The 18,642-nt window shown below is 59.9% G+C and overlaps 1 protein-coding gene across 2 annotated transcripts in view; it reads right to left on the bottom strand.

Annotated features, from left to right (window-relative positions):
• Positions 1 to 3,159: 3,159 nt before the first annotated feature.
• Positions 3,160 to 18,642, bottom strand: part of PHF23 (PHD finger protein 23) — a 28,820-nt gene continuing 13,337 nt past the window's right edge. For both annotated transcript variants that reach the window (XM_082252809.1, XM_082252810.1), the window contains exons 4-5: positions 9,503 to 9,920; positions 3,160 to 3,370 (exon numbers count right to left, since the gene is read on the bottom strand). In XM_082252809.1, the coding sequence (XP_082108935.1) occupies positions 3,168 to 3,370; positions 9,503 to 9,920 (621 nt within the window). In that variant the 3' untranslated portion in view covers positions 3,160 to 3,167. The remainder of the gene's footprint in view (positions 3,371 to 9,502; positions 9,921 to 18,642) is intronic.

Raw genomic sequence — 18,642 nt, 5'->3', positions numbered from 1 at the left:
CCGAGGCCTATAGGAGAACCTGCAGGGACAGATGGGCCGAGGCCTATAGGAGAACCTCCAGGGACAGATGGGCCGAGGCCTATAGGAGAACCTCCAGGGACAGATGGACCTCGGCCTATAGGAGAACCTCCAGGGACAGATGGACCTAGTTCTATAGGAGAACCTCCAGGGACAGATGGACCTCGGCCTATAGGAGAACCTCCAGGGACAGATGGACCTCGGCCTATAGGAGAACCTCCAGGGACAGATGGACCTCGGCCTATAGGAGAACCTCCAGGGACAGATGGACCGAGGCCTATAGGAGAACCTCCAGGGACAGATGGACCGAGGCCTATAGGAGAACCTCCAGGGACAGATGGGCCGAGGCCTATAGGAGAACCTCCAGGGACAGATGGGCCGAGGCCTATAGGAGAACCTCCAGGGACAGATGGGCCGAGGCCTATAGGAGAACCTCCAGGGACAGATGGGCCGAGGCCTATAGGAGAACCTCCAGGGACAGATGGACCTAGTTCTATAGAAGAACCTCCAGGGACAGATGGACCTCGGCCTATAGGAGAACCTCCAGGGACAGATGGACCTCGGCCTATAGGAGAACCTCCAGGGACAGATGGACCTCGGCCTATAGGAGAACCTCCAGGGACAGATGGACCTCGGCCTATAGGAGAACCTCCAGGGACAGATGGGCCGAGGCCTATAGGAGAACCTCCAGGGACAGATGGACCTCGGCTTATAGGAGAACCTCCAGGGACAGATGGACCGAGGCCTATAGGAGAACCTCCAGGGACAGATGGGCCGAGGCCTATAGGAGAACCTCCAGGGACAGATGGGCCGAGGCCTATAGGAGAACCTCCAGGGACAGATGGGCCGAGGCCTATAGGAGAACCTCCAGGGACAGATGGGCCGAGGCCTATAGGAGAACCTCCAGGGACAGATGGGCCGAGGCCTATAGGAGAACCTCCAGGGACAGATGGGCCGAGGCCTATAGGAGAACCTCCAGGGACAGATGGGCCGAGGCCTATAGGAGAACCTCCAGGGACAGATGGGCCGAGGCCTATAGGAGAACCTCCAGGGACAGATGGGCCGAGGCCTATAGGAGAACCTCCAGGGACAGATGGGCCGAGGCCTATAGGAGAACCTCCAGGGACAGATGGGCCGAGGCCTATAGGAGAACCTCCAGGGACAGATGGACCTCGGCCTATAGGAGAACCTCCAGGGACAGATGGGCCGAGGCCTATAGGAGAACCTCCAGGGACAGATGGGCCGAGGCCTATAGGAGAACCTCCAGGGACAGATGGGCCGAGGCCTATAGGAGAACCTCCAGGGACAGATGGACCTCGGCCTATAGGAGAACCTCCAGGGACAGATGGGCCGAGGCCTATAGGAGAACCTCCAGGGACAGATGGGCCGAGGCCTATAGGAGAACCTCCAGGGACAGATGGGCCGAGGCCTATAGGAGAACCTCCAGGGACAGATGGGCCGAGGCCTATAGGAGAACCTCCAGGGACAGATGGGCCGAGGCCTATAGGAGAACCTCCAGGGACAGATGGGCCGAGGCCTATAGGAGAACCTCCAGGGACAGATGGGCCGAGGCCTATAGGAGAACCTCCAGGGACAGATGGGCCGAGGCCTATAGGAGAACCTCCAGGGACAGATGGGCCGAGGCCTATAGGAGAACCTCCAGGGACAGATGGACCTCGGCCTATGGGAGAACCTCCAAGGACAGATGGACCTCGGCCTATAGGAGGACCTCCAGGACAGATGGACCTCGGCCTATGGGAGAACCTCCAGGGACAGATGGACCGAGGCCTATAGGAGAACCTCCAGGGACAGATGGGCCGAGGCCTATAGGAGAACCTCCAGGGACAGATGGACCTCGGCTTATAGGAGAACCTCCAGGGACAGATGGACCTCGGCCTATAGGAGAACCTCCAGGGACAGATGGGCCGAGGCCTATAGGAGAACCTCCAGGGACAGATGGGCCGAGGCCTATAGGAGAACCTCCAGGGACAGATGGGCCGAGGCCTATAGGAGAACCTCCAGGGACAGATGGACCGAGGCCTATAGGAGAACCTCCAGGGACAGATGGGCCGAGGCCTATAGGAGAACCTCCAGGGACAGATGGGCCGAGGCCTATAGGAGAACCTCCAGGGACAGATGGGCCGAGGCCTATAGGAGAACCTCCAGGGACAGATGGGCCGAGGCCTATAGGAGAACCTCCAGGGACAGATGGGCCGAGGCCTATAGGAGAACCTCCAGGGACAGATGGGCCGAGGCCTATAGGAGAACCTCCAGGGACAGATGGACCTCGGCCTATAGGAGAACCTCCAGGGACAGATGGACCTCGGCCTATAGGAGAACCTCCAGGGACAGATGGGCCGAGGCCTATAGGAGAACCTCCAGGGACAGATGGGCCGAGGCCTATAGGAGAACCTCCAGGGACAGATGGGCCGAGGCCTATAGGAGAACCTCCAGGGACAGATGGGCCGAGGCCTATAGGAGAACCTCCAGGGACAGATGGGCCGAGGCCTATAGGAGAACCTCCAGGGACAGATGGACCTCGGCCTATAGGAGAACCTCCAGGGACAGATGGACCTCGGCCTATAGGAGAACCTCCAGGGACAGATGGGCCGAGGCCTATAGGAGAACCTCCAGGGACAGATGGGCCGAGGCCTATAGGAGAACCTCCAGGGACAGATGGGCCGAGGCCTATAGGAGAACCTCCAGGGACAGATGGGCCGAGGCCTATAGGAGAACCTCCAGGGACAGATGGGCCGAGGCCTATAGGAGAACCTCCAGGGACAGATGGGCCGAGGCCTATAGGAGAACCTCCAGGGACAGATGGACCTCGGCCTATGGGAGAACCTCCAGGGACAGATGGACCTCGGCCTATGGGAGAACCTCCAAGGACAGATGGACCTCGGCCTATAGGAGGACCTCCAGGACAGATGGACCTCGGCCTATGGGAGAACCTCCAGAAGAGAAGCCGCACTGCTGTACACAAAGTAACTTTTATTTTTGGGATAGAAAGAGGATTTTATTACAGGGAGGGAGAAAAGAAAAAATAAAATAAAGTTTATATCCACTATATACAGGAGGGACGAGCACAGCGCCGCTACTCCCCTCTCATCAATGTTCCATCAACAGTCCATCTGGGGGGCGTGGCCGGGTCAGGGCTCCTCCTTGGGCCCCGTACTGCTCCCGCTCCGCCCTTCTCGGCACTTCTGACAGTAATAGATGTCGGGAACGTTACTCTTCCGGATCTTCGCACAGGAAAGGTGAACCCAGGTACAGCAAATGTTACACTCGATCATCGGGCGCCCAGCGAACGGCTTCTCACAGTAACAGGTCACCAAGTCCCAGGAATCGTCACCTATCAGAGACAAGAGAAGAGCAGGGTGAGTTTTACCATCCCCCACACAGGGACATCTCTCCTTCAATCACATTACCTTCTACCATCCCCCACACACAGGGGTCTCCACCAATCACATTTCTAATACAGAGGTGAGAGTGAAAACTTCCATCAATACCTCCCCTCCCCCCACATTTCCTGTACGGGGGGGGGGGGGGGGGGGGTCACAGGGATATCTCCCCCTCCCCCCACATTTCCTGTACGGGGGGGGGTCACAGGGATATCTCCCCCTCCCCCCACATTTCCTGTACGGGGGGGGTCACAGGGATATCTCCCCCTCCCCCCACATTCCCTGTACGGGGGGGGGGGTCACAGGGATATCTCCCCCTCCCCCCACATTTCCTGTACGGGGGGGGGTCACAGGGATATCTCCCCCCACATTTCCTGTACGGGGGGGGGGGGATCACAGATATATCTCCCCCTCCCCCCACATTTCCTGTACGGTGGGGGGGGGGGGTCACAGGGATATCTCCCCCCACATTTCCTGTACGGTGGGGGGGGGGGGGGTAACAGGGATATCTCCCCCCACATTTCCTGTACGGGGGGTCACAGGGATATCTCCCCCTCCCCCCACATTTCCTGTACGGGGGGTCACAGGGATATCTCCCCCTCTCCTCCCATTTTTCCTGTACGGGGGGGAACTTCGACGTGACAGCTTGCGCCATTTAATGTGGAGGCTGGGGGGGGGGCGGAGACATGACTGCTCATGCCGTCCAATGAGGAGGCTGGGGGAGGGGGGGGGCGGAGACATGACAGCCCGCGCCGTCCAATGGGGAGGCAAAGACGTGATTGGGGGGGGGGGGGAGAGAGATGTGACAGTTTGCGCTGTACATTTGGGAGGCCCGGGGGGGCAGGTCCAAAGGGGAGGCTGGGGGGAAGAGGGGGGCGGAGACATGGCAGCTCTCACCATCCAATGAGGAGGCCTTGGGGGCGTAGACGTGACAGCTCGCGCCATCCAATGTGGAGGCTGGGGGGGGAGGAGACATGACAGCTCGCGTCATCCAATGAGGAGGCTGGGGGGAGGAGACATGACAGCTCACGTCATCCAATGAGGAGGCTGGGGGGAGGAGACATGACCGCTCACGTCATCCAATGAGGAGGCTGGGGTACGGGGGGGGGGGGGGGGAGAACGTGAAAGCCCACGCCGTCCAATGGGGAGTCAGACGTGATTGGGGGGGGGGGGGCGGAGACGTAACAGCTCACGCTTTCCAATGGGGAGGCTGGGGGGGGGGGGCGGAGACGTGACCGCTCACGCCGGCCAATGTGGAGGCTGGGGGACGCGACAGTTTTCGCTGTCCAATGGGGAGGCTGGGGGGAGGGGGGGCGGATACATGACAGCCCGCGCCATCCAATGGGGAGGCAGAGACGTGATTGGGGGGGGGGAGAAGAGATGTGACAGTTTGCGCTGTACATTTGGGAGGCCCGGGGGGGCAGGTCCAATGGGGAGGCTGGGGGGGTGGAGTTGTGACCGCTCACGCCGTCCAATGTGGAGGCTGGGGGGAGGAGACATGACAGCTCGCGTCATCCAATGAGCAGGCTGGAGGGGGGGGCGGAGACGTGACAGCTCGCGCCATCCGATTTGGAGGCTGGGGGGCGGAGACGTGACAGCTCCACCAATCACATTTCTAATACAGAGGTGAGAGTGAGGCTGGGAACATTACAGCTTGCGCCGTCCAATGGTGAGGCAGAGATGTGATGGGGGGGGTGGTGGAGACGTGACACCTCGTGCCATCCAATGTGGAGGCTGAGGGGAGGAGACATGACAGCTCCCGTCATCCATTGAGAAGGCTGGGTGAGGGGGGCGGAGACGTGATCGCTCACGCCGTCCAATGAGAAGGCCTTGGGGGCATAGACGTGACAGCTCACGCCGTCCAATGGGGAGGTCGGGGGGGGGGGGGCGGGAACTTCGACGTGACAGCTCGCGCCATTTAATGTGGAGGCTGGGGGGGCAGAGACATGACCGCTCGCGTCATCCATTAAGGGCTGGGTGAGGGGGGGCGGAGACGTGACAGCTCGCGCCATCCAATGAGGAGGCTGGGGGGAGGAGACATGACAGCTCGCGTCATCCAATGAGGCGGCTGGGGTACGGGGGGGGGGGACGTGAAAGCCCACGCCGTCCAATGGGGAGGCAGAGACGTGATTGGGGGGGGGGGGGCGGAGACGTAACAGCTCACGCTGTCCAATGGGGAGGCTTGGGGGGGGGGGGGGTATCCGAGACGTGACAGCTCACGCCATCCAATGTGGAGGCTGGGGAAGGGGGGGCGGAGACATGACAGCCCGCGCCGTCCAATGGGGAGGCAGAGACGTGATGGGGGGTGGGGGGGGGGGGAAGAGATGTGACAGTTTGCGCTGTACATTTGGGAGGCCCAGGGGGGGGGGGGGGGACAGGTCCAATGGGGAGGCTGGGGGGGGGGGCGGAGTTGTGACAGCTCGCGCCATCCAATGTGGAGGCTGGGGGGGAGGAGACATGACAGCTCGCGTCATCCAATGAGCAGGCTGGGGGGGGGGGCGGAGATTTGACAGCTCGCGCCATCCAATTTGGAGGCGGAGACGTGACAGCTCACGCCGTCCAATGGGGAGGCCTGGGGGGCGGAGACGTTACAGCTCGCACCATTTAATGTGGAGGCTGGGGGGGGGGGGGTGTGGAGATGTGACAGCTCGCGTTGTCCAATGGGGAGGCGGGGGAAGCTGGGAACATGACAGCTCGCGCCGTCCAATGGGGAGGCCTGGGGGGGCGTAGAAGTTACAGCTCGCGCCATCCAATGAAGAGGCTGGGGGGGGGGGGGGCGGAGACGTGAAAGCTTGTGCCATTTAATGTGGAGGCTGGGGGGGGGGGGCGGAGACGTGACTGCTCACGCCGTCCAATGAGAAGGCCTCGGGGGCGTAGACGTGACAGCTCGCGCCATCCAATGAGCAGGCTGGGGGGGGGGGGGGCGGAGATTTGACAGCTCGCGCCATCCAATTTGGAGGCGGAGACGTGACAGCTCACGCCGTCCAATGGGGAGGCCTGGGGGGCGGAGACGTTACAGCTCGCACCATTTAATGTGGAGGCTGGGGGGGGGGGGGGGGGGCGGAGACGTGAAAGCTTGTGCCATTTAATGTGGAGGCTGGGGGGGGGGCGGAGACGTGACTGCTCACGCCGTCCAATGAGAAGGCCTCGGGGGCGTAGACGTGACAGCTCGCGCCATCCAATGAGGCGGCTGGGGGGGGGGGGGGGGCGGAAACATGACAGCTCACACCGTCCAATGGGGAGGCCTGGAGGGGGCGGGAACTTCGACGTGACAGCTCGTGCCATTTAATGTGGAGGCTGGGGGGGGGGGGGGCGGAGACGTGACTGCTCGCGTCATCCATTAAGGGCTGGGTGAGGGGGGGGGCGGAGACGAGACTGCTCACGCCGTCCAATGAGGAGGCCTCGGGGGCGTAGACGTGACAGCTCGCGCCATCCAATGTGGAGGCTGGGGGGAGGAGACATGACAGCTCGCGACATCCAATGAGGAGGCTGGGGGGGCGGAGACGTGACAGCTTACGCCATCCAATGGGGAGGCCCGGGGGGGAGGGGGCGGGAACTTTGACGTGACAGCTCGCGCCATTTATTGTGGAGGCTGGGGGGGGGGGGGGGGGCAGAGACATGACAGCTCGCGACATCCAATGAGGAGGCTGGGGGGGGCGGAGACGCGACAGCTTACGCCATCCAATGGGGAGGCCGGGGGGGGCGTCGACGTGACAACTCGCGCCATTTAATGTGGAGGCTGGGGGGGGGGGGGCGGAGACGTGACAGCTCACACCGTCCAATGGGGAGGCCTGGGGGGGGGGGGTGGAGGGGGCGGGAACTTCGACGTGACAGCTCGTGCCATTTAATGTGGAGGCTGGGGGGGGGGGGGGGGCGGAGACGTGACTGCTCACGCCGTCCAATGAGGAGGCCTCGGGGGCGTAGACGTGACAGCTCGCGCCATTTAATGTGGAGGCTGGGGGGGGGGGGGGAGATGTGACAGCTCGCGTTGTCCAATGGGCAGGCGGGGGAAGCTAGGAACATGACAGCTCACGCTGTCCAATGGTAAGGCAGAGACGTGATGGGGGGGTGGCGGAGACGTGACAGTTTGCGCCGTCCAATGCGAAGGCTGGAGGGTGGAGACGTGACCACTCAGGCCGTCCAATGGGGAGGCTGGGGGGGCGGAGACGTGACCGCTCAGGCCGGCCAATGGGGAGGCAGGGGGGGGGGGGGCGGAGATTTGACAGCTCGCGCCATCCAATTTGGAGGCGGAGACGTGACAGCTCACGCCGTCCAATGGGGAGGCCTGGGGGGCGGAGACGTTACAGCTCGCACCATTTAATGTGGAGGCTGGGGGGGGGGGGGGGGCGGAGACGTGAAAGCTTGTGCCATTTAATGTGGAGGCTTGGGGGGGGGGGGCGGAGACGTGACTGCTCACGCCGTCCAATGAGAAGGCCTCGGGGGCGTAGACGTGACAGCTCGCGCCATCCAATGAGGCGGCTGGGGGGGGGGGGCTTGGGGCGGAAACATGACAGCTCACACCGTCCAATGGGGAGGCCTGGAGGGGGCGGGAACTTCGACGTGACAGCTCGTGCCATTTAATGTGGAGGCTGGGGGGGGGGGGGGGGCGGAGACGTGACTGCTCGCGTCATCCATTAAGGGCTGGGTGAGGGGGGGGGGCGGAGACGAGACTGCTCACGCCGTCCAATGAGGAGGCCTCGGGGGCGTAGACGTGACAGCTCGCGCCATCCAATGTGGAGGCTGGGGGGAGGAGACATGACAGCTCGCGACATCCAATGAGGAGGCTGGGGGGGCGGAGACGTGACAGCTTACGCCATCCAATGGGGAGGCCCGGGGGGGAGGGGGCGGGAACTTTGACGTGACAGCTCGCGCCATTTATTGTGGAGGCTGGGGGGGGGGGGCAGAGACATGACAGCTCGCGACATCCAATGAGGAGGCTGGGGGGGCGGAGACGCGACAGCTTACGCCATCCAATGGGGAGGCCGGGGGGGGCGTCGACGTGACAACTCGCGCCATTTAATGTGGAGGCTGGGGGGGGGGGGGCGGAGACGTGACAGCTCACACCGTCCAATGGGGAGGCCTGGGGGGGGGGGGGGGTGGAGGGGGCGGGAACTTCGACGTGACAGCTCGTGCCATTTAATGTGGAGGCTGGGGGGGGGGGGGGGGCGGAGACGTGACTGCTCACGCCGTCCAATGAGGAGGCCTCGGGGGCGTAGACGTGACAGCTCGCGCCATTTAATGTGGAGGCTGGGGGGGGGGGGGGGAGATGTGACAGCTCGCGTTGTCCAATGGGCAGGCGGGGGAAGCTAGGAACATGACAGCTCACGCTGTCCAATGGTAAGGCAGAGACGTGATGGGGGGGTGGCGGAGACGTGACAGTTTGCGCCGTCCAATGCGAAGGCTGGAGGGTGGAGACGTGACCACTCAGGCCGTCCAATGGGGAGGCTGGGGGGGCGGAGACGTGACCGCTCAGGCCGGCCAATGGGGAGGCAGGGGGGCGGAGACGTGACCGCTCAGGCCGGCCAATGGGGAGGCTGGGGGGGGGGGGGGGGCGGAGACGTGACCACTCAGGCCGGCCAATGGGGAGGCGGAGACGTGACAGCTCGCGCCAACCAATGGGGAGGCTGGGGGGGGCAGAGACCCTGAGACCCAATGACAGCAGGGACAATGCCGTCCAATGGGGAGGCAGAGACATGATCGCTTGCGCTGTCCAATGGGGAGGCCGGGGGCGGAGACGTGACACAGGAAGCTGTAAATGAATACTATACACAGATTCTCAGAGACCCCCAACCCCGGACTACTGACACACGCCCATCCACAATCTCTCCAGCTCCGCCCACAAGTCACCGGAGGCGGGGCCAGAGGTGGCAAGGTGCAGAACTGGTGCTCCACCCAAAAGGAAACTCCCATAGGAGGCAGAGCCAGCATAATAAAACACTCCCCAAACCATAACCCAATCACTGTGAAGTCACAAGGTGAGGGCGGAGCCTACAAGGGACTTCAGCAGCAAGAAAGCCCTCCCACCAATAGCAGCAGCAGGGAGGAGCCAAGCGCTCATTTACATGTTCACACTCCGCCCTTACCTGACTCCACCATGATGTCTTCGTCCATCACCTGCGTATCGGCGTCACTGGAGCTTCCCCCGCCGTCCCGGCTGCTTTCTGCACTGGTTGGAGGTTGTGGTGCGGAGGGAGGAGCCAATGGTCTCCGCCCCCTGTCCTCATCATCAGTGTCCGTGTCACTCATTTTCATAGTGGCTCCACCTCTATGCCTCTGCCTCCTCTTTCTGCGGCTGCTCCGCCTCACACGGGAATGCTCCGCCCCCTTCCTTTTCCCGCTGCTTCCTCCCGGCTGGCCCTTGGCCTTCATGACGAATGTCTGGATAGTGCTGAGGTCAGAGGTCGCGGGGGCGGAGGATCCTCTGGGGGGGTCCGGGGAATCCCAACTGTCGCTTTCCTCTGTCCGATGAGGGGATGTGCCTGGAGGGGTCCATGATGGCTCCTAGGGGGGAGGGGGGATATGATTATAGATAACTGCCATTCATCCAACCACAACCTTCCCAGAGAGGCTCCATACCTCCCCCCAGAAAGGAACCATACCTCCCCCCTCCCCAGAGAGGCTCCATACCTCCCCCCTCCCCAGAGAGGCTCCATACCCCCCCCCCCCCCAGAGAGGCTCCATACCTCCCCCCTCCCCAGAGAGGCTCCATACCTCCCCCCTCCCCAGAGAGGCTCCATACCCCCCCCTCCCCAGAGAGGCTCCATACCCCCCCCCCAGAGAGGCACCATACCTCCCCCCCAGAGAGGCTCCATACCTCCCCCCCAGAGAGGCTCCATACCTCCCCCGAGAGGCTCCATACCCCCCCCCCCGAGAGGCTCCATACCCCCCCGAGAGAATAGACCCACCCACCCAGAGAGGCTCCATACCTCCCCCCCCAGAGAGGCTCCATACCCCCCCCCCCCGAGAGGCTCCATACCTCCCCCGAGAGGCTCCATACCCCCCCCCCCGAGAGGCTCCATACCTCCCCCCACCAAGAGAATAGACCACCCCTCCCCCCAGAGAGGCTCGATACCACCCCCCACCAAGAGAATAGACGCCCCCCCAGAGAGGCTCGATAGCTCCCCCCCAAGAGAATGCACCCCTCCAAAGAGCCTTGATACCACCCCCCCCCCCCACTAGAGAGGCTCGATACCTCCCCCCACCAAGAGAATGGACCCCCCCCCTTCCCAGAGAGCCTTGGTACCTCCCCTCCACCAAAAGAATAGATCCCCCCCCAGAGAGCCTCGATACCTCCCCCCACCAAGAGAATAGACCCCCCCCCCAGAGAGCCTCGATACCTCCCCCCCACCAAGAGAATGGACCCCCCCAGAGAGCCTCGATACCTCCCCCCCACCAAGAGAATGGACCCCCCCAGAGAGCCTCGATACCTTCCACCCCACCAAAGAATAGATCCCCCCCAGAGAGTCTCGATACCTCCACCCCACCAAGAGAATAGACCCCCCCCCCAGAGAGGCTCGATACCTCCCCCCACCAAGAGAATAGACCCCCCAGAGAGGCTCGATAGCCCCCCCCCCCCCCCAAGAGAATGCACCCCCCCAGAGAGCCTTGATACCACCCCCCCACCAGAGAGGCTTGATACCTCCCCCCACCAAGAGAATGGACCCCCCCCTCCCCAGAGAGCCTTGGTACCTCCCCCCACCAAAAGAATAGATCCCCCCCCAGAGAGCCTCGATACCTCCACCCCACCAAAAGAAGAATAGACCCCCCCCCCCAGAGAGCCTCGATACCTCCCCCCCACCAAGTGAATAGACCCCCCCCAGAGAGCCTCGATACCACCCCCCCACCAGAGTGGCTCGATACCTCCCCCCACCAAGAGAATGGACCCCCCCAGAAAGCCTCGATACCTCCACTTCACCAAGAGAATGAACCCCCCCAGAGACCCTCGATAGCTCCCCCCCCACCAAGAGAATGGACCCCCTCAGAGAGCCTCGATACCTCCCCCCCACAAAGAGAATGGACCCCCCCCAGAGAGCCTCGATACCTCCCCCCCACCAAAGAATAGATCCCCCCAGAGAGCCCTGATACCTCCACCCCACCAAGAGAATAGACCACCCCTCCCCCCAGAGAGGCTCGATACCACCCCCCACCAAGAGAATAGACCCCCCCCCAGAGAGGCTCGATAGCTCCCCCCCAAGAGAATGCACCCCTCCAAAGAGCCTTGATACCACCCCCCCCCCACTAGAGAGGCTCGATACCTCCCCCCACCAAGAGAATGGACCCCCCCTTCCCAGAGAGCCTTGGTACCTCCCCCCACCAAAAGAATGGACCGCTCCCCCCCAGAGAGCCTCGATACCTCCACAACACCAAAAGAATGGACCCCCCCCCCCCAGAGAGCCTCGATACCTCCCTCCACCAAAAGAATAGATTCCCCCCCAGAGAGCCTTGATACCTCCACCCCACCAAAAGAATAGACCCCCCCCCCCAGAGAGCCTCGATACCTCCCCCCACAAAGAGAATAGACCCACCCCAGAGAGCCTCGATACCTCCCCCCCACCAAGAGAATGGGACCCCCCCAGAGAGCCTCGATACCTCCAGCCCACCAAGAGAATAGACCTCCCCCCAGAGAGCCTAGATACCACCCCCCCCACCAGAGAGGCTCAATACCTCCCCCACCAAGAGAATGGACCCCCCCTCCCCAGAGAGCCTTGGTATCTCCCCCCACCAAAAGAATGGACCCCTCCCCCCCAGAGAGCCTCGATACCTCCACCCCACCAAAAGAATAGATCCCCCCCAGAGAGCCTCGATACCTCCACCCCACCAAAAGAATAGACCCCCCCAGAGAGCCTTGATACCTCCACCCACCAAGAGAATGGGACCCCCCCCCCCAGAGAGCCTAAATACCTCCACCCCACCAAGAGAATGGGACCCCCCCCCCCCCAGAGAGCCTCTATACCTGTCCCCCACCAAGAGAATGGACCCCCAGAGAGCCTCGATACCTCCACCCCACCAAGAGCCTTGATACCTACACACCCCACCAAGAGAATAGACCCCCCCCAGAGAGCCTCGATACCTCCCCCCACCAAGAGAATGGACCCCCCCCCCCAGAAAGCCCTCGATATCTCCACCCCACCAAAAGAATAAAAGAATAGACCCCTCCCCAGAGAGCCTCGATACCTCCACCTGGCCAAGAGAGAATAAATCTTTATATTTCTATATGGAGATATTGCTGACAAATATGAAGCAATCCAAACCATTACTTATCTGTCTTTAAATTCCAGTGATGGTGAATACTGTCACATATCTTCCCCCCAAAGGTAGACTAATCCAGGTACCAGACCTCCAATCGGTCTGTGCCTGAGTTAGTCGGGTAACAAGTCCCAAAGAGTCCATCCATCATGGCAGCTTCCTTGACAAAGTTCCACATAGTTTGTAAGTTTGTCTTGGCAAGGCGCATGGAGCTCTCATAGCCGATCAGTCTGTGAAAGTCTGGTTTAGGCAGGCCAGACTGGGCTTCTTGGGCACCCTGTATCCCTAAGAGACACAGGGTGATTTAGACATAAGAGGAGCCTAGTAGGCTGAGAGAAGAACTTTCCAACCTCTCTAAGGTAGGCTGTGTTCCACAGGCCCTCCCAATGTCTGCACCCACCCAGTACCCCAAACAAATTGTCGGGAAAAACGGAATTTTTGTAAAATCTTACCTGTAAAATTCCTTTCTCTGAGTCCTCCGACAGTCGCCGCCTCTTCATATTCGTCACATATGGGGTATTAGACTTTGCTCCGAAGGAGTAGCTAGGCAACAGAATATGTTAACAATAAAGCTTTAACATATCCCACCCTCAAGGGGTGGTCCCCTCAGTCAATACCCTCCTACTTCCTGCAACCATATCTCAGTTTTAGTGGAATAGCAGTAGAGTATACATTCAAACCCCAAAAGAGGGGCGGGGGCGGCGACTGTCGGAGGACTCAGAGAAAGGAATTTTACAGGTAAGATTTTACAAAAATTCCGTTTTCTCTTACGTCCTCCGACAGTCGCCGCCTCTTCATATTCGTCACATATGGGGACGTCCCAAAGCAGTGCAAACATGAGGGGTGGGAAACGCATCCGCGCCGAAAGGCAACGCAGTCTCCACATCAAAGAAAGGAACCTTACCAAAGGAAGGAAACCAGCTGGGCAACAGCAAAAATAAGTGCTCAACAGGAGCAACAACCCAGGAAAAGACAAAAAACCAGGGGATACAAAACTTATCCCAACAGCCAGGAGTCCCCAACAAGGGACCCTAGGGAACAGCCGCACTAAGAACCTTGCGGCCAAAGGAAGCATCCGCCGATGCCTGAACATCTACTTTGTAGAATTTTGTGAAAGTGTGTACGGTCGACCAAGTCGCCGCCTTACACACCTGGGCTACAGAAGCCCCATGACGGCAGGCCCAAGACGTACTCAGTGATCTAGTAGAGTGCGCCTTCACAGGCACAGGGGGAACCTTCCCCTGCAAGGCATAGGCCTGTTCAATGGTCTGCCTGATCCATTTGGCAATGGTAGAGGCGGAAGCCGCCATGCCCTTCCGAGGACCCTCTGGAAGAACAAACAAGGAGTCAGTCTTACGAAAAGACTCAGTCGATTTAAGGTAAACCCTTATCGCCCGAACAACATCCAGAGAGTGCAATCTCACCTCCTTCGGATGTTTAGGCTTTGTGCACAAAGAAGGCAAAACAATATCCTCGTTAAGATGGAATTCCGAAACTCGTTTCGGTAGAAAAGAAGGATTAGGTCGCAAGACCACCTTATCCAAATGAACAACCAGGTACGGAGACTTGCAGGACAAAGCCGCCAGTTCCGACACTCTGCGAGCCGAAGTGATCGCCACCAAAAAGGCGACCTTTTTGGACAACATAGACAACGAGATCTCCCTGATCTGTTCAAAAGGAGCACGTTGTAACACAGATAGAACGAGATTCAAGTCCCAAGGGGGCAAGGGATCCCTCCTAGGAGGAACCAGATGCCGCACACCCTGAATAAAAGTGCCAACCAAGGAGTTGGAAGCCACGGGACGTTGAAACAGAACGGCCAGCGCCGACACCTGACCCTTAATCGTAGCCAGCGCCAAACGCTGATCGACACCCGTCTGAAGGAAAGACAGCACACGGGAAACCGAGTACGTGCGGGGTGAAAACCCCCTGGACTCACACCAGGCAAAATAGGCCTTCCAAGTACGGTAATAAACCTTCCCCGAGGAAGACTTCCTCGCGTTGATCAAAGTATGAACGACCTCTGGAGAGAGACCCTTCTCCTTCAGGACCTCGGTCTCAACAGCCAGGCCGTCAAAGCCAGCGACTGTAAAGCATGATGGTAAATCGGTCCTTGAGACAGTAGATCGTCTCGAAGAGGCAGACGCCAAGGAGCGTCGACCGCCAGATTCACGAGGTCTGCGTACCAGGACCGGCGAGGCCAGTCCGGTGCCACAAGAATCACCGTGCTGCGTTCCGAGTGCAACCTGCGAAGGAACCTGGACAGCAACTGAATCGGTGGAAACGCGTACATCAGCCTGTACTGATGCCACGGGGCCACTAACGCGTCCGACGCGTCTGCCCGAGGGTCGCGCGTCCTTGCCACGAACCTCTTCACCTTGCAGTTGAGGCGAGACGCGAACAGGTCCACATCTGGAAGACCCCACTTCGCGCACAACATCTGGAAGACAGCCGGGTGGAGAGACCATTCCCCCTGATCCAGGGTCTGGCGACTCAGATAGTCCGCCTGCCAGTTCTCCACTCCCGGAATGTGAACCGCCGTTATCGCCGGGACATGAGTCTCGGCCCAAGACAGAATGTCGGCCACTTCTCGAGCCGCTCGGGCACTCCTGGTGCCCCCTTGGTGGTTGATGTAGGCCACCGCCGTGGCATTGTCCGTCTGCACCCGAACCGGGCAGCCCTGCAGCCGGTCCGTCCAGCGATGAAGACAGAGCCTTATCGCACGCAATTCCAGAATGTTGATCGGAAGGGAAGACTCCCCCTCCGACCAGGTCCCCTGGGCGGACAGAACGCCCAGAACACCACCCCAGCCCGACAGGCTGGCATCCGTGGTGATTATCGTCCACGAGATCGGACGAAACGACTTGCCCCCGGACACCAACGGGGACTGGAGCCACCACAGAAGGTTTTCCCTGGTGCGATGACTCAACGAGATCTGAAGATCCAGAGATTGAGGTCGCCCGTCCCACCTGGACAGGATCTCCGCTTGGAGACCCCGCGTGTGAAACTGCGCGAAAGGAATCGCCTCGAAGGCCGAGACCATCAATCCCAGACATCTCATACCCGTCCGCAGAGACGAGTGTGGAACGTCCCTGAGGGACCTGACTTCCTCCTGAAGAGTCCTGAGTTTGTCTTCCGGCAGGAAGACCTTCGCCTGCACCGAGTCCAGTATCATTCCCAGATAGGGGAGACGAACCGACGGACTCAGTGTCGACTTTGGAACATTTATCGTCCAACCGAACTCCTGCAGAGTTTGCATTGTGACAGACAGGTCCTTCTCCAGACCCTGTCTGGTCGCAGACCGAACCAGAATGTCGTCCAGATACCCCAGGACAGAAATGCCCTGGGCTCTCAATAATGCCAGAACCGGTGCAAGCACCTTGGTGAAGACCCGCGGAGCCGAGGCGAGCCCAAAGGGCAACGCCACAAACTGGTAGTGATCCTCCGCAATGGCAAATCGAAGGTACCTCTGATGACCCTCGAATATGGGGATGTGAAGGTACGCATCCTTCAAATCGATGGAGGCCATGAATTCCCCCGGAACCAGGGCAGCCACCACCGAGCGCAGGGATTCCATGCGGAACTTGCGAACCCGCACAGAGCGGTTCAGAGCTTTCAAGTCCAGAATCGGACGAACCTTGCCCTCCTTCCTGGGCACGGTGAACAGATTGGAATAAAACCCCCGAAATCTGTCCCGATGAGGCACCGGAACCACCACTCCCTGAGCCCTCAGGTCCCGCACCGCCAGGTGCAGATCCCGCAGGCGCTCTGGAGACAGTTGAAGATTTGAGGGAAAAAATCTGCTCTCCGGCCGAGAGAGAAACTCGATCTTGTAACCAGATCGAACGATTTCCAGAACCCATCTGTCCCGCACACGGGCCAACCAGGGCTGAAGAAAACCGAGCAAGCGTCCCCCCACCCCAAAACTGGGTGAGGGCGCCCCTTCAGGCCGAACTGTTATGGGCTGCAGGTCCGGATTGGCCGGACTTCTGTTTCCCAGACCAGGGCTTCTTCTGAGAGCCTTGGCCTTTGAACGGTTTTCCCTTGTAGTGCGGCCGAAAGGCACGAAAGGACCCCTGAGGGGGCCGAAAATTAGCATGCTTCTTCCCAGAAGCCCCCTTAGCCTTGGGGAAATGGGGCAAGAGAGTGCTCTTACCCCCGGTGATCCCCTTAATCAACACATCCAGGGACTCCCCAAAAAGGCGAGACCCATCATAAGGCAGATTGGCTAAGGTCTTACGGGAAGATTGGTCCACCGACCAACATTTCAACCAAACCAGGCGGCGAGACAACACCGCCACGCTGTGCACACGGGCAGCCAACGGAATCAGGTCCAGGTCCGCATCACACAGATACATGACACCCTGGTGGATCTGATCCACCATATCCAGGGTCGCCGCCGAGGCCGAATCGGCCACTAGGACGCGCCTAAGCATCTGCGTCCAACTTGCGATCGCCTGGGCCGCCATGAGAGAAGCAAACAGAGCCTTAAGCATAGAACCCGTAACAGAATAAGTATGACGGGCAAGAGACTCCAGTCTCCTATCCGTGGCATCACGGAAAACAGGGGATCCCTCTGCAGGGATCGCAGTGGCTTTGTTCAAAACCGCAATAGCATGATCCACTGGCGGAGGCACACACCACCGTTCATCAGTGGCAGGCGAGAAAGGATAACGCAGCTTAAATTTACTTGGTACCGCAAAAGGCTTGCGCAAATCGCGCCATTGGTCCTTAACAGCGCGTTGAAAATCAGCATTGCAGGGAAAAACCTGCGGCGTCCTGCGTTTTCTCTGCGTCCCATAAGCCGCCAAGGCAGCTGGGGGACACACCTCGTCCTGCAAACGTAGCGTCTGCTTAATGGAAGCAATCAACTCATCCATGATTGCAAGCTCTTCAGGCGAGCCAGGGGGAGAATTATCAACCCCCTCAACTTCAGCCTCTACCTCAGACCCCACTAGATCAAGAGAGGAGCGGGACCCCGATAGGGGAGTCCCCGCCAGAACAGCCCCATCACCTTCACCCTCAGAATCAGAGGACAGAGCAACTCTGGGCCGTTTAGTAGATTGAGCAGCCACCAGCATTTGCACCTGTGCAGCAAGGCCAGCCACAATAGTGGCTAAATCCCCCCCTGGGGGGGAAACAGCGGTCCCCTGGCTTTCCACCAATACTGTGGGAAACTTGCCCTCCTGAGAATCCATTGCCCCTGTATGCCAGACAACCAAGGGTTAACTGCCCCCTTACAGCAAGCGCGGCAAGCGCAGCCCACCGCACCACACTCAGGCACAATGAGACCCCCACAGGGAATATACAGACTGAATACAGGCAATGGAACACAGGAATAGAAGGATAAAACCTGAGGAGACTCCGCTGCTGCTGCTGCCTCGATCGGTGCTTCCAGGAGAGAGGAAGTGATGCTGCCAGGGTGCTCTATGTAAGCCTATGGAGGCTACAAGAAAATGGCCGCCGTGCATGTAAACCATGCGGCCGGAGCGGGCGCCGGTAAAATGGCGTCGTTTGGCGCCGAAATCGCCGCTCCACAGTGCATAAAATCACACACAATATTATCCCATTATATGGATACATGTTAGATCGCCGCAGCGATCGCTGTATATGCCCCAACATGCCATTAAAAACATGCCCCACAGCACACAGCTCCTCACACTGCCCAGCCTGACATACTCAGTGTCATACAGCTCCCCCCCCCCCTTGCAGCCCACAGCATGCAGCCGAGAGATAGGGAGACAAACAGTGTGATTAAAGGCAGGTTACACAGTCCCAGACTGAGACCCCCCCCAGACAGACAGGTCCCCACATAGATACACTTACCTCACATGGCGTGGGGAACCCGCACAGGCGAACAAGCCGCTGCACATGAGGCAGGGAGAGTCGCAATTCAAGACGCACACAATGGCGGTTCAGAAACCGCACAGCGTCCGGTGAGGTAGCCACCTCACCAATCATCCCTGCACCGAACAGG

This window comes from Pelophylax lessonae (assembly GCF_965119305.1).
Source record: "Pelophylax lessonae genome assembly, chromosome: 4".
Taxonomy (NCBI): Eukaryota; Metazoa; Chordata; class Amphibia; order Anura; family Ranidae; genus Pelophylax; species Pelophylax lessonae.
The sequence above is the reverse complement of the archived record's forward strand: the minus strand, read 5'-3'. Positions and strand labels throughout refer to the sequence as shown.